The 15,789-nt window shown below is 39.5% G+C and overlaps 1 protein-coding gene across 1 annotated transcript; it reads right to left on the minus strand.

Annotated features, from left to right (window-relative positions):
• Positions 1–429: 429 nt before the first annotated feature.
• Positions 430–15,266, minus strand: LOC119737444 (endophilin-A1-like). The gene is made up of 10 exons (XM_038211806.1): positions 15,099–15,266; positions 12,898–12,954; positions 12,151–12,276; positions 9,722–9,855; positions 8,691–8,757; positions 6,353–6,358; positions 3,464–3,564; positions 2,340–2,443; positions 1,429–1,565; positions 430–1,097 (listed from the first exon to the last, which is right to left on the minus strand). The coding sequence occupies exons 1-10, from the start codon at positions 15,181–15,183 to the stop codon at positions 832–834; spliced, it is 1,083 nt and encodes a 360-aa protein (XP_038067734.1). The 5' UTR covers positions 15,184–15,266; the 3' UTR covers positions 430–831.
• Between the last annotated feature and the right edge of the window lie 523 nt (positions 15,267–15,789).

Raw genomic sequence — 15,789 nt, forward strand, 5'->3', positions numbered from 1 at the left:
TCCCATAGACTCCTGTACTTCCTAGCCGTAGCCACATCATTTGGAATTCACTGAATCTGGGGAACTTTTCAAGAGTTCTAAGTTGTATAATGCCTCCTTTTAAATACCAACAGACCGGTAATTTCTCATTTGGTATAATCAAAGGGAAGACATATTCTTAGTTGTTTCAAGAAAGAAACACCAGACTGCCAAGGCTTACAAAGAACTAACAATTAAGAGATCTCGTCTATGGAAATACATAGCTTAATATGATGGAATAAAAAAAAAATAGGAAAAAAAAAAATACACAATAAGCCTTTTTGGAGTTCCAACTGCGCATTCGTAACCTGTGACAACGCGCATTGTTTGTCTCAAATGGCCTTTGACAACATCGCGCCACTGACTTTACAAAAAGGCTGTTTGTGCATTGTGGGTACTGTCAAAGGGCATTTGAGACAAACAATGCGCGTTGTCACAGGTTACGAATGCGCAGTTGGAACTCTGAAAAGGCTTATTGACATTATGCTGATATACATAGGACCACTCTCCAGAGGGCGCTATTCAATGTATCTGTTCACTGTACACCGAGTTCCATTGTGAGTAACCAGTATTGTAGTACTCATACTGATAGAAATGACTCATACTCAGGCAAAGTACTCATACTCATACTTGTCATGCCAGAATATGCGTACTCGTACTAGTACTCAAGGCAAAGTACTCGTCTTTGTATTTGAATTCATGATGACAAAGTACTTCAATGTGTCCTTGTGCCCATGGCAACGTACTCGTACTCAAACTCAGGATGACAAAGTACTTGTACGTGTACTCATCGCGAAGAACTCACGCTCATACTCAACCACACGATGACAAAGTACAAACTGCAACACTATAAGTAACGCTACCACCTACCATGATTAAACCGGTTAGATAATTTCCACGTACAATGTAGTTAGCTGGGAAGTATCCCGTGTGACCGTTTAACTCTCCATCGATCCAATTCTCGTCGATCTTACTGACGATGCTGATGATGTCGCCCTCCTGAAACCCCAGTTCGCCCTCGTTTTCTGCCTCAAAGTCGTACAGTGCCTTGCAGCGTTCCTTCGTTGCCGTTACAGGTACTGAGAAATTGGAAATAAATATCACAAAAGTAGTCCTGAAGTCCATCGCCATTTTGAAAAACGATGTCTATGCTCCATTGCAAAATAGAGCAAATTTTGGGCCTACTGGTAATTTCATCCAAATTTCGTCCTCATCACGGCATGGACCCTTCTTTTTTTTTACAAACCCTCAAGTTCACGGCCCACAAAATGCTCCAATACATGTAGCAAACAAATTGAGGACATTCAAATGGTGATTTGGCCAGGGAAGGCAATTTGGGGCCTATTTACTGGCCTGCAACCTTAAGCAAACTGTGTGCTGAGCTGGAGCATGAGATCCCTGTTGACTTACCTGGTGCGTTGTAATCCACCGTTGACGGGTACGCGTCGGTGTCGTCTCCGTCACTGGAGTCTCTCTTCGTGGAGTAAGAGTTGAAAGTACTTCTGGGTTTGCGTTCTGATTTGGGTCGACTGCCTGCCTCCTCAACCCTGGAAAACATCACAGAACATTGAGAAGGATGCTAACTGACAAGTTTGGGTATTATAGTCAGTCAGTCACAAGGCCATCGCAAGGCCATCACAAGTCCATTACAAGACCATCACAAGTCCATCACAAGTCAATCACAAGTCATCACAAGTCCATCACAAGTCATCACAAGTCATCGACAAGTCCATCACAAGTCCATCACAAGTCATCACAAGTCCATCACAAGTCCATCACAAGTCATCGACAAGTCCATCACAAGTCATCACAAGTCATCACAAGGCCATCACAAGTCATCACAAGTCATCGACAAGTCCATCACAAGTCCATCACAAGTCATCACAAGTCCATCACAAGTCATCACAAGTCATCGACAAGTCCATCACAAGTCCATCACAAGTCATCACAAGTCCATCACAAGTCCATCACAACTATATTACAAGTCAATCACAAGTCCATTACAAGTCAATCACAAGTCAATCACAAGTCTATCACAAGTCATCACAAGTCTGTCACAAATCTGTCACAAGTCCATCACAACTATATTACAAGTCAATCACAAGTCCATTACAAGTCTATCACAAGTCATCACAAGTCATCACAAGTCTGTCACAAGTCCATCACAACTCTATTACAAGTCAATCACAAGTCAATCACAAGTCTATCACAAGTCAATCACAAATCAAGCACAAGTCCATCACAAGTCAATCACAAGTCAATCACAATTCTAATGAAAAGTGAGTGGGGGGGGGGGGGGCAGATTTCCCCTGTTGGCATACCTTTCATTGAGTGTTGACAGAAGGCTTTCCAAAACCTCTGCAGACTGTTTGTGGTATTCTAGCTGAGCCTCGGCTAACGCTTGAAGCTGTAACACCTGCTCAACCTGTTAAAGAAAACCAATCAATTAGTCCGTAAATCTCTGTTCATCAACATCTTACTCCAGAAATAGTTGGATGGATTTGCTACCAACTCAAATAGGCCCATTTATCAGACTTGCAACAGGAAATTTGATACCTTACCATGTCTATTAACCATGTTTATTGAATCGAAATGAAACACAATACGCCATAGCTACTTTTGAGAAATAGGAAAGATTTTCCCTTTTTATTTCAAAGGGCCCCATGACATGAATTTCATTTGGGAACATAATTTGTACAACTTTCTACTCCCCTTTAAATGTATGAAAACTATTTCACATCCATTTTTGGATAAATGTATTGAAAAGTGTACTTTTTAAACATTTATATTGTCCATGCTTTTCCTGACAAATGAGGGCGCTGTTGCTGTGATGTAATTTCAGGAAGACACTGTTCAGTTTAGGTGTTTTCTGTTCAAATTGTGAACCCAAAATTTGCTCATTGAAAACATTTGTGAGAAACTTAGCTCAGTGGCTTACTGCCATGTACTGACAAAACAAAAAAAATCACCAAAGAAACTTTACAACATCATAATATCCCAAATTTTGGTGCTGAATATAACATTGAAGTTTCCGCCTAAAATGACATCACACTTTTGCTCATGAATATGAAAATTCTCACTGGCATAAAAACCAAAACGGCACCTAAGTACCCTTAAAAATTGCAAAATGATAACTGAAAATTATGAGGTTAAATTCGGACACAAAGGTACATTTTCAAGGATTGCATTTAAAAAATTACATTAAATGGCCATTTAAAGAAAATCTTACACAACAGAAATAAATAGGAAACCGTCAATCTCTTCACCCATACAATGTCGGTATAAATTATTCTTCCATGGTTGAACTGAAAGAAATATCAAAATAAATGTGAAGAAATATAAAGTGAAAAGTTGTTCTTGAGACTCAATGAGTGGTATCTGATTGAGTAGTAAGATGCTCTAGTGCATCTTGGCTCATCTTTGCTCCGATTTGTCAGGTACTTACATCACTCTCAAGGAGGTTCCTCATCCCGTTCTCAGCAAGCTCCTGAGATTCGTGAAACTTCTCTTCTGCAAATTGGATTTCTTCTTCAGGAATTGTGCTTCCTGTAACACAAACAAAAACAAGATTGATGAGAACAAAAGTCAGAAATATTGGCTCAGAATTATCCAAGATGCCAGTATTTTCCTGGTGTGGAAATGTAGTATAATTCCTGCATCATGCAAGCATGCATTAACCCTAACAGAACTCAACCCATCAAACCCCAACGGCATGTTTAGTGGGAATCTGTCAGGATGGGTACAGTACCCTTAAACTGACAGTCTTTTACATTGGGTTGGCACACCTCCAGAATCAAAGTCAGAAATATGTGTGTGCAGTTTCCCATATGGTGTTGGAATTTGCCAGGATGGGTATGGTTCCTGGTACATCATGCTAGGGAGTTAGAGTTAATCCGTCACCATGTACACAATGAGTCATAAAGAAAGTGACCAAATTAGAAACATATTTCAAAAAATATGTGGCTCACTCTGTTTAATAAAAATAGGGGTAAAGTACTTGTTATTGACTAGTTACTGTAAAAGTTTCACGTAATTTGCATACTCTATTCCCAAGTAATGAATATTTTGATACAATGATCCAACATTCAGTTGTCCACCACTGATCATTTATCATTCTACAAACAAATAAATACCCATTAAATACCATGAAACATAAACGTTTTCCCACCTCCATGAGTGAATGGAAAAACGGACAAAAACGGACAAAAATCGCCATCAATATTTCAGAAAAAAAGAGTGGACTTGTTCCTCGTAATCGAAACACAACTCTGACAGTAAAAATACTGTTTCAGTCTTGACTCAAATGATCAAAATCTCATTTGTATTTGAATGCCTGTGTGTAATCTGTAATTCTCACTCAGCTCAATAGCTTCCAATGGCATTCCATGGAGCTACATTTTGTATACTTCATTCGTCTATTAAATTTGATTGCTTTTTAAGATTTTTTTGTATTAATCCAGGTTTTTTGTTCAAAATGGCGGGCGGAAGTGATTCAACAACTGCTTCACGAACGAACAAATCATACACAAACATTTCTTCCATGAAATGCTGTTATTATCCTCGTCCAAGATGTTTAGATTGTTTAAAACGTGGCCCATGAACGCCAACTTTTGTGAAATCGATCGTAAGTTCATTGCGTGGCCGCGCAATAAGTTTGTTGCGTGTAAGTCCTACGCATGGCGTAAGTTACGCACTGTTTTGTGAAATCAGCTGCATAACAAAGTTCCGTACTTATTACAACTCACACATATTTAACACTTAGACTTTCTCAATTTTGTCCTCGGAAAAAGTCACTTATTTACACTTTTCCAAGTTTGAGTCCACGCAAAAATGATTTGGGTCAATTTTTTTCATCAATGCAATTGAATATTGACCAACAAAATGCGCAAACAGGCTCATTAATATGTATGAGATGTAATGAATATTCATGATACCTTCATATATATAAATTCATGTTATTTCTGAGAGAATCAACTACAACCAACATTAACTCTTTGCCAACATAAGTAGTTGTCCTTCTTAAAAAGACACAATAATTTACAACAGTTACAAATTACATTCTAAAACTTGTAACACAATATGTATTTTGATGTTAAACTAAAAACACTCTTAAAATCAACCATTTTTTTGGTCAATCTGAAGATCTTCCACTGCAACTTTTCTTTTTCTTTTTGAAGATCTTGTTGAGGTTTTATTGATAACATAAATTGTCGTATTTCATCACCCAGTAAAACAGACATTTTTGGTCTTTGGACTGTTGCTTGATTTGGATGTGCTTAAAATAAACTGAAAAAAAATGAAATGAAAAAGGAATGATAATCTCCAATCAAGAAAACATAGCAGCTGGCTTAAACATGCAGGCAAAGTGAAAATGCTGCAGGGTTACGTTTGTTCTATGACATGCTGTTAGTGTTCCAAGCAGGATGTTTGAAAACAAAACATGCAAGTTTCATGAGGACGTTCACATGAAATGCCAAACAAAATAAAGGAAGTAACATGCACAAGCTAGCATCAAAACCAAAACAAAACCAAAACTGCAAAATGACAAAGTGAACTCTAATCCAGTTTTGATTTTCAAAAAAAATGACTACCGAGCTTTAGAAATCTGGGATAGTATATTTCAAAATAGCGGTGTTTGGTATAGCAACGTTCCACTGTATATGAGAATGTAATTTCCAGTAACCCTGCTTAACCCTTCTGTTAGTGAGCATAAGCCATGTCTGAATGACATGGCTACGACTAACACTAGCCCACATGGGAAGTGGCTTCATCTGCTTCCATAGGTGCAACTAATGTATTAGCCCGTAGCCACTTCATTCTGACGTGGCTTTACGCTTTTTCCTTTTCCCTTCATTTTCGACTCTGCACCCACGGCGAAATCTACAAATATATACCGTAGCACTATACTGCCTACTCTATAGCCCAGACTGCTGGCCAAATTTGATACGCTTTAGGCCGACAATCCATGTGTCCATGTTTGACGTGCGTATTGCGTTTTGCATACCAGTTGCGTATCTGCGATGCGTACTCTGAAAATCCACGAGTACGTATTTCTTGGCACACTTGACCGACGTACAAGCTCATATTCCCACAATGACTGGTCTTAACGCAGCAGGGATAGCGCAATGCGCAATACAGGTACATGGACCTATGTATGTATGCACATTGCTTATCAAACAACTGATTTTTACACATCAGTCAGTGCGCACTACGCATGACGGACACACAGATTTTTGGCCTGATACTGTATTTTCTGAATCCTCAATCAATTCTGATCTATTTCACCACAATATTTTCTACGAAATGCTACGCTACAAAATCGGTGTTGACATACCACCTGCTGCTGAGAGGAACCGACGAAAACGTTTTTACAGGTACATGGAAAGTAAAAATAGAAACATGATGTCATCATAGGATAATAGACCAATGGGCTCTTCGCACAAGTACCTCCTCAACGGTAAGAAAGGGAGAGTTGGGGTCGGAGAGACGACTGGGAGAGACATTTGAACGCATTGCCAACGACGCCTGACGTCACAGGTAGACGCTATGGCTTTGTGCATATTGGGAATGAAAGTAGTCAGGGTACCATGCGCTATACGTAGTGTGCCCCATCCACTGGACTATCGAAAGTGATCAAATAGCTCCCTCTCCTGTTTGCGCATGGAGACCATTAATCTAAACAGCCGTTGGATTCCTTTGTATTCAGTTTGGTCGTTTTTTATCCCGGAGGCTGTCTAGACCAATCCTGAAGGGGTAGACGTTTATTAGGGACATGTAACTGATTAACTAACTAAAACACACTTTTATAAGATGGAATTTTGCGTCGGGGTGATATAAATCAAATTAGGTTTTGCCCTTCACTGACGTTTAAACACTGTGTACTCAGTGTGTTACCCACCGAGTATACAGTGTTTAAACGTCGTGGAAGGGCAATTAACCTAATTTGCTTTAAAACACACTTCAAAATAGAACGTCATGATAGTACCATACACGTACAGGCTTTCAAGCAGACCCAGGTGAAAAAGTAGGGGAAAAGTAGGGTCAAAATTTACAAAAACCAACAGGACAGAAGTCGGATTTTGGAGGACAAAATCAGGATAAAAGTAGGACTTTTGCTGGCTTTCAGGAGCAGTTTTCGTTGATGCTCGCCCATGTCCACAGCATCATAAGCCTCATTTGGCATGTTCTGTACTCACAACACTTGTGCTCCATCCTCAACTAAGCTCTTGGAAGTACAGTTGCAGTACTCCTGCGCCCAAGCCCTTCATTGTGTGATTTGACAGTGTGTAACACTGCCTTGAAAGTTTTCAATTAGATTAAATTTCTTCGGAGTTGTGGGACAAAAATCAAGAAAAAAGTAGGAAAAAATGGAGCACGGTAAAAAAAAAAAAACTAGGAAAAGTAGGAATATTTAAAAGCCTGCACGTACATGTGGGCTGAGGTTAATCTATTACATGGACATTTATCACAGTGGTAAATCTTAAGCATCTAGCATTCTACATACACACATTCACAATATTGTTGTAGGGAAAGTACAAGGTAATATTGTGCATTAACAAATGTCAACAACACTATCTATTCTCATTTTTGAAACTCACAGACAATTTCGCTTATTGTTAGTTCAAACTTGTAGTGAGCTATGGGTGTACACTATGGGTGCTAAGCACAATAAGGGACCATTCATGACGAGTCTAGGAACTAGACTATTGACATACCGACCAAACCTGCTAATGCTGATGAGTATGTAGATGATGCACAGTGAAAAATGAAAGTAAAACATTAATACAGTGAGTGGTAAAAAAAAAATGATGTTGAATTCAAAGGTGTGGACAATTCCTTCATAGCGACGTCAATTTACAGGATTTAATGATTAAACTCTTCTATTAGAGACAGTTAGGCCTATCGATCAAAGTAACAAAGTTCAGTTCCCGATGACAATATCCACTTTTGGAAACAATATTTGGCAGATCATATTTGCCGCTGAGTGAATATGGTTGACACACAAAGTTCAAACTTTTTCTCGACTGTCTAAACTAAGTCCTCAAAAAATCTAAACCACAATTGAAGGCTTACAAGGAACACTATTTTAAATGCAATTTTTGTTTTTCTTTTAGTGCAAACAAATATTATACGCATTGTACAGTATGTCCAAAAGAAATGTCCGTCTGACTATTTTTGAAAACCATGAAGTCCAATTTGAAAAGTTTGATTGTGTAGATACTCCTTAGCCTTGGCCTCAACCCCGATGAGTTTCATTTAATTTCAGTCACGCATCACTGCACAATTGTCAATTGATCACAACAACATTTTGGGACACTGTGACCAAGTTCCTGGCCTTAATCAATTTCAGTGCTGTGTTAAGTAAGCTGTGTAAAATCCTGCATGTTGTGAAAAGGGCTGCAATTGGGATTGGAATCATTTGCCTGGCTATCAGTCATCATGGCAAGACCTCGGTTTAATGCTCAAGGGCAAATGATTCCAATCCCAAACCACATCAGACTTTTTATCATGGACACTTTTTTGGGACATACTCTATGACAATTAATAATGATAAATTTAGTGTCAGGTTAACAATAACACTTTGGAAGTCTAATGGTTTATTTTTGTTTTAGTTATGATCTAAGTAATGTAAGATGATTTGATATGATGGAGTTGAGATAATCTGTCGCCACCTTTTGCTTGCTTCTTCTTTTTGTAGTCAAAGTCAAGACGTCGCCCCTGTAACTTCTTCCGATGGTGCTGTAGAAATCAAACATTGGGGAGAAAGTTAATGTACTGTTTGACAAGAGACATTTGCACATTGCTGTAAGGCTCCTTATATAAATTATAGTGTGACAATTTTCGAGTTCCTGTTATCTCTGAGCATTGTCATTTGCTGTTCAAGTATCATTAAGAATGACTTCAACAATTTGTTGGGTAGGTTGTCTGCTTCACATAATCACTCTTGGCAGACGACTGCATTAACCCTAACCTTCCCAAATCCTCCAAAATCCTCTTTGCAAAATGGAGGATTTTGCAGGATTGAGGCTGTTTAATTGGCAAAAATGTGTGGCTGATTTTGCAGGATGCAGTGTGTCGAGGTCTTGGGCCGGGCCTTGTGTTTGTTTATGCTCAGCTGTGCATAAATTATACTTGAAGTCCTCCGCACTGCTCCAGGATGTCACTGGCTCTGCCTCAACATATTGACAGTGATTGCTGGAGGATTTTGTAGGATTGAGGCAGTGATCATTCTTCCAAGGATCACATTCAAGAAATAACGGAGGATTTTGCAGGATTGAGGCTGCATGCAATTTTGACATGGAGGCAGTTGGAGGATTTTGCAGCATCATCGCAAAAATGCCCAGGGAGTTAGGGTTAAGAATGACTTTAAACAATTTTGTATTCATTGTGTAGGTAGTTTGCTATTCATAATCACCCTTGGAGGACGACTGCATTAAGGAGTGCATCAGAATTATAAAATCACAGATGTCAGATGTAACAGGGACAGGAAAAAAGTGGACCCCAAATTTATCGAATGACAAAAAGTACACAGGCATAAGTTACAACCCAAATCAACCAGCAATCGATCACTTGTCTTGTATCAATTTTTTTCCAGATTGGCCACAATTTGTGCTTGAATTTCCCCGCAGGTGGCTGTGCAACACAGTCCTGCTTCTATCAAAATCAACCAAATTTTGTCAGATTCTGTAAAGATGGAACTCACGTTGATCTCTTTCAGATCTTTGTTCTTGAGATGATCCAGGGGATCCAGGAAGTTCTGTCTGACGTTCAGATCGAAGGCGCCTTTGACTTCAGAAAGTTGCCTCAGTGATTCTCCCATCTCGACCATCGCCATAGCTGTATCCAAAAAATAACCAAAACAATTTTTTTTTTTTAATGATGCCTATAAAAAACATGTTTTTATTGTTCTGTTGTTTCCACCAAAACTAAACAGCTGTGCTAAGTATACCCTGGGAGCTGAGATCGTCTATGAAATGCATGGTCTATGAAATGCATTATTAGACCGAGTAAAAAAAAAAACGGTTTCCCGTCTGTTTTTTTTTTACCTCCACCATGAGGTATATGTTTTCATCGGCCTTGGTTTGTCTGTGAACAGGATAACTCAGGATAAATGCGGAGGCACTAGGCTCACGTGAATCGCGCACTCCGGACTCCTTCGACCAAAACATTTGTGAGCCTCGTCTTTAAGAACGTGTGCACGTAGCCGTGGCGCGACCTCAAAAATGGCTTCTAATTTTGTTCACCGGATTACGCTATATGAGAATGTATTTTCCAGTAACCCTGGTTAACCCTTCTGTTAGTGAGCATTAGCCATGTCTGAATGACATGGCTACGACTAACACTAGCCCACATGGGAAGTGGCTTCATCTGCTTCCATAGGTGCAACTAATGTATTAGCCGTAGCCACTTCATTCTGACGTGGCTTTATGCTTTTCCATTTTCCCTAATTTGTGCTTGAATTTCCCCGAACATGGCTGTGCAACACAGTCCTGATTCTATCAGAATCAACCAGATAATGGGTGATGTTATATTTTGTAAGATGGAACTCACATTGATCTCCTTCAGATCTTTGTTCTTGAGATGATCCAGGGGATCCAAAAAGTTCTGTCTGACGTTCAGATCGAAGGCATCCTTGACTTCAGAAAGTTGCCTCAGCAATTCGCTCGACCATCGCCGTACCTGTATCCAAAAAAACAAAAGGCAAGATTTTATTGTTCTGATGTTTCCACCAAAATGAGAACAGCTGGGCTATGTATACCACGGGAGCTGGGATGGTCTATGAAATGCATTATTCAGCGGAAATATTTGAGAGAATTGTGCCTAAAGATGATACAAGCATGGCATTTGGCACACAGTCAGAGTATGTCTTATTAAAGGGCCAGCACAGATTTGTCCTTTGAAAAAATCTAGTTAACAAGCAATATTCAAAATTTTCAAAATGGCTGCCATTGGTCATTTTTCTACCTATAGTGGAATCTGGCGACCAGAATTAGCAGGTTTTTACTGCGGTGGTGTCTCGCACTCACACGCATACTGAACGCGTTCTTAAAGACGAGGCGCGCGTGCATTTTGGTATTCTTATTGGTTGAAGGAGCCTAGAGCACGCGCCCTACCTGAGTGCGACTCGCGCAAACATTGCGCCACCGCAGAAAATGGCTGCCATCGAATTTGTCTATATTTGTTCAAAGGACAAATCTGCGATGGCCCTATGGCCAAATATCTTTCTCGTGACATACTCTGACTGTGTGCAAAATGCCATGCTTGTATCATCAAAGGCACAATCCCATCGCCTATCTGCTGTACTAGTACATGTAGCTACAATATTGTTGGAAACAAATAAACAGACAACTGACAAATTTGCCAAATAAAGGGCGAGTAAAAAAAACGAAACACAAACGGCTGGACCAATTTTTGATTGAAGTTTTTCCTGTAGCACTTTCAAAATCTAGGATATGAAAGCCCAGTTATTAAACTTTCTTTTAGTACAAGAATCATTCAAATCACTCATGTACTTTTCAAGTTACGAAATTTTGAACACATCCGCCGTTTTAAAGTTCTGTCCACACATCACAAAAATAGGAAGTGTTCTTGCAGCAAAGTGATAACAATTCTCACAGGGATGCATGTGAATTGTTTTCATTTTATTGAAAGAACACTGACCTTTTTGTGATCCGTGGACAGAACTTTTAAAACAGCGTTTGTGTTGAAAATTAAGCAATTTGAAAAGTTCATGAGTGATGTGAATGATTCTTGTGCTAAAACAAAGCCCACTGATTGGGCCTTCATATCCTAGATTTGGAAAGTGCTACAGGCAAAACTTCATTCAAAAATTGGTCCTGCTATTTGGGTTTCATCTTTCTTGACTCACCTGTATATTGCAATGCATGCATTTATAAATAAAAAAAATTTAAAAATACAAAGTGGGTGCAAAAAAAGGCAGCGGGCAGCTACGAGAAACTGGTTTATTTCTTTACTTGGCCTTGCATATCTGAAGTGCTGGGCCCTACATAAATTACACAATACTCATGGTACTATGTTGGTGGATTGGAACACTGATTAGAGCACCTTTTTGAGAGCTTTATGATCAGTCTACCACAGAAGGAAAGAGAATACATCTTGAAGCTTGCTCACCAAACGTCGAATCTTCTCCTAATTCTCTGCCGTTCTTCAGCATGACTTCTCCCAGGAATCCTACGGGTTGTTGAGGCTTGGTTCCTCCCTTGTTCTGACCACGGACTTTACTCATGGCTCTGGAGACTGTTCAGGAAAGACAATACGATTGATTAGGGTCAGCACACAAATAGAAGATCTATCTCTATTTGGTTTGTTTGAAGTGAATACTTAGACCCGATTCAAACCGGTGTTCTATAGTCACCCCCAACGTAATTATTCCAAAGGTTACAATTGAAGGTAATATACGACATTTGCAAACATCAACAAACAAAACTACCAAATTATTATGAAATACTTTACTTGACTGTAGGTGAATGACAGTCTCAGACATCCTGTGAAATCATGGCACCTGGTGTGCTGTCATTTTTAAGAAAAGTGGAATTTTTGTATTGATTTCAAAAGATGGTTGGCCGACCATCGTAGGAAGAAACTGATTTTTCCAAATAGTGCCCCAATTTATTTAGTCCACATTTTTTTTGCAAGCGGTTACACATCCGTGAATGGATGCAAGCCAGCTAGTCTGGTTCCCTGAGCTCAGGGAACAACACAAGATCCGGCCCAAGACCTTGACACAGTGCATCCTCATAAATCAGGCACACATTTTTGCCATATAGCCTTAATCCTGCAAAAGCCTACATTTTGCAAATAGGATTTTGGAGGATTTGGGAAGGTTAGCGTCAATGATGTTCGAATTTTGGTTCTTACCTGGATTGGGCTGAAGGTATTCTATTGTCTTGTTCACCAAATCATCCACTGTGTGACCTGCCACGTCAATTTTCTAATGAAATAAAAAATCCATTACCCAAAGACGATGAGAAGAATTCAATAAGCATAAATAATCTCAAGCAATATTTATTAATACTAAATGTGTTAAAACTTTTTTCGCTATGGCAGGAGAGATTCATACCCTGGACTCCGTTGCGTGTACACAACAGAGTCCAACCTGGGCTAGGACTAGGGCTAAGTTACACTTACAGCAGACAGGGCTCTGGAGTGCTCTGAAACGTGCAAAACAAAACGGGCAAAGAAAATGTCCTCAGTATTTCACTAACCAAGTTTGGAGACTCAATTCAATTTTTAAAGGAGATTTTTCTTCAATGTTTTGCAGATGAGAGGGAAGTCAAGTGATTTCAAAATGGGACTAAATACTAGACTGGTACATGTCCAACCCTCATGACCATATGGTCCAACTATTTGAAAAGAGTGACCTCTTCATTCAGTGTCAATAGTCTGGTGGCTTGACTACGGAGAAATGTGTAGTAAATTGAGACTAGTTCCCGCTTCATGCCACATGTTTCTTAAATTCTTTTGGCATGGTTGATTGATGCAGTACTGAAGCTGTGTTGGACTGGTTGTTTCAGGTGCCAGTCTATTTTCTTGCTTTGCATGTTTTCAATACCATAAGTTTTGGGACTCTCATACACAGTATTGAGAGTACAGTAGTCCGAGTAACTTGGACCCAACTTATCGTCTTTTTAACATTCAGATTTCACCCTCAAAATAGCCTCCCAATTACTAGATAGGCCACCTGAGGTACAAATAGACATCGATGATTAAAATGGTTGTACTGAAGTTTATTTACGATCCAGAAGAAAAGTGAAATTTCCCTTTCAATTCTGAGAGCTCCCCTTGCGATCATGAACACGTTAAATTGTAAAAATGTAGTCTTCATGCCCAGCATACATTCAATGGTCCCCATATCCCGAGTATGATTCCGTTACCGAGCGCGAAGCATCGATTATGAAAATGAGTAGACTGGATCTCGCTTGTGAACACAAGTGGATTTCAAACGGTAAAAGACAATCGGGAACTAGCTTGAACTGGTTTCCGTCCATAAAAGCTGTCCTAGTTCCCGACTCTCTATTATCGTTCGAAATGTACTTGTGTTTACAAATGAGATCCAGTCTACTCATTATCATAATCGATGCATTGCGCTAGGTTACGGAATCGCACTCGTGATATGGGGACCATCGAATGTTCAATGTACGCTGGGCATGAAGACCACATCGCATCGTTCAAACATTAACATGAGTCGGAAATTGAACGTGTTCACGATCGCAAGGGGAGCTCTCGGGATTGAATGGGAAATTTCACTTTTCATCCAGATCGTAAGTAAACTTCAGTACAACCATCTTAATTATTGATGTCTACTTGAACCTCAGGTGGCGTATCTAGTAATTTGGAGGCCATTTTGAGGGTGAAATCTGATGTTTTTGTTGGGCAATGTTGGGTTTTGGGGTCAAAAGACAAAATTGTGTTGCTCGGCATATACGGGAATTAGCTTGGACCCCACTATTGCCAGACCATGTCCGAATGTTAAAAAGGCGATAAGTTGGGTCCAACTTAGCCCCATAAATGTGGCCAATTTACTGGACTACCTCCGTAAATAAAGGCCACACTTCCACCATGTACAAAAACATGTCAAACTTTGTCAAATTTTGATTTGCACATTTAGGCTTAATTTGAAGTTTATTTTTGCTTTTTAGTAGAAGCCTACTCACCATCTTTATAGCCTAATCAGAAAGTGCTGCCTTTTTCAGATGTCTCTTTTTCGTGAAATTTCCAGATTCGTTTGCACACGTTCGCGTATCAAACAAAATTTCAACATGAAATTTCACGAAAATTAGACATCTGAAAAAGGCAGCACAAACATGACAAAAGTGAGCATGGTGAGTAACTTCTAATTCTAAACCAAAAATAAAGTACAAACTAGGTCTAAATGTGAATATCAAAACGTTCGACATGTTTTTGTACATGATGGACATGGTGGAAGTGTGGCCTTTATTTGCGGAGGTAGTCCAGTAAATTGGCCACATTTATGCCGGCTAGGGTCCAACTCCAAGTTAGGCTACGGTCCGCGGACTACACTTGAACCTTCAAACACCATGACCATGATTTTTGCTGACCTATCTCGAACACTCTATCTAGCAAGAGCATCATCACGATAACCCCAGTCCAACCGAGGGATTCCTTCTGCCAAAATCGCTTCATTCTCCACAGCTGCGGCTATTTCCTTATCGAATATCACCTTCAGTTCCTTCCACTTTGTCATGTTTGTAAACAACAATTTTGCTCCATCTGGCATGTCTGGTTGTTGTGTATTAAATTTAGTTTTAAATTTATTTAAGCCACGCAGCGTGGCGCCACCTATTGTCCGATAGTTTCGGGGATTATTGAGGAAACTGTAGTGCCAAAGAAGCTTGCATTTGATTCACACTGGTTTTATTATGCAGCACAAACTTTTGCACGATATGGATGCCTTAAGTTTTGGGACTCTCATACACAGTATTAAAAGTCCCAAATTTTCGGACTAGGCCTAGCCTAGCCCTAGGCCTAATCATTAAATGACATTTTTTTTGCCAGCCATTGCCAGCATAATTTATTACTTTTTTTATTAGTCAGAATGGGACAAAACTATACGTTCACGTTACAAGTGTCTTACTAAGCTGATCTTGAGTAACTGCTCCAAAAGAATCCTGTATTTTATTCTGAAATTTACCTTTCAAAAACGAGTTGTGGATCACGTTGCAATTTCCCCATGAGGTGATATCTGGCGCCATCTGTCAACTGATAAGAGAACTGCGCCCTCTATTGATT

This window comes from Patiria miniata, unplaced genomic scaffold (genome assembly GCF_015706575.1).
Source record: "Patiria miniata isolate m_02_andy unplaced genomic scaffold, ASM1570657v1 HiC_scaffold_10, whole genome shotgun sequence".
In the NCBI taxonomy this organism is placed as follows: Eukaryota; Metazoa; Echinodermata; class Asteroidea; order Valvatida; family Asterinidae; genus Patiria; species Patiria miniata.

What these genes read in the sequence shown, in the direction of transcription:
- LOC119737444 (XM_038211806.1), bottom strand. Translation starts at nt 15,183, where the DNA reads ATGAAGCGATTTTGGCAGAAGGAATCCCTCGGTTGGACTGGGGTTATC. An exon ending in CTGTCAACACTCAATGAAAG is followed by an intron (nt 1,566 to 2,339) that starts GTATGCCAACAG and finishes GATGTTTTCCAG; the next exon opens with GGTTGAGGAGGCAGGCAGTC. An exon ending in GGTGGATTACAACGCACCAG is followed by an intron (nt 1,098 to 1,428) that starts GTAAGTCAACAG and finishes CCAATTTCTCAG; the next exon opens with TACCTGTAACGGCAACGAAG.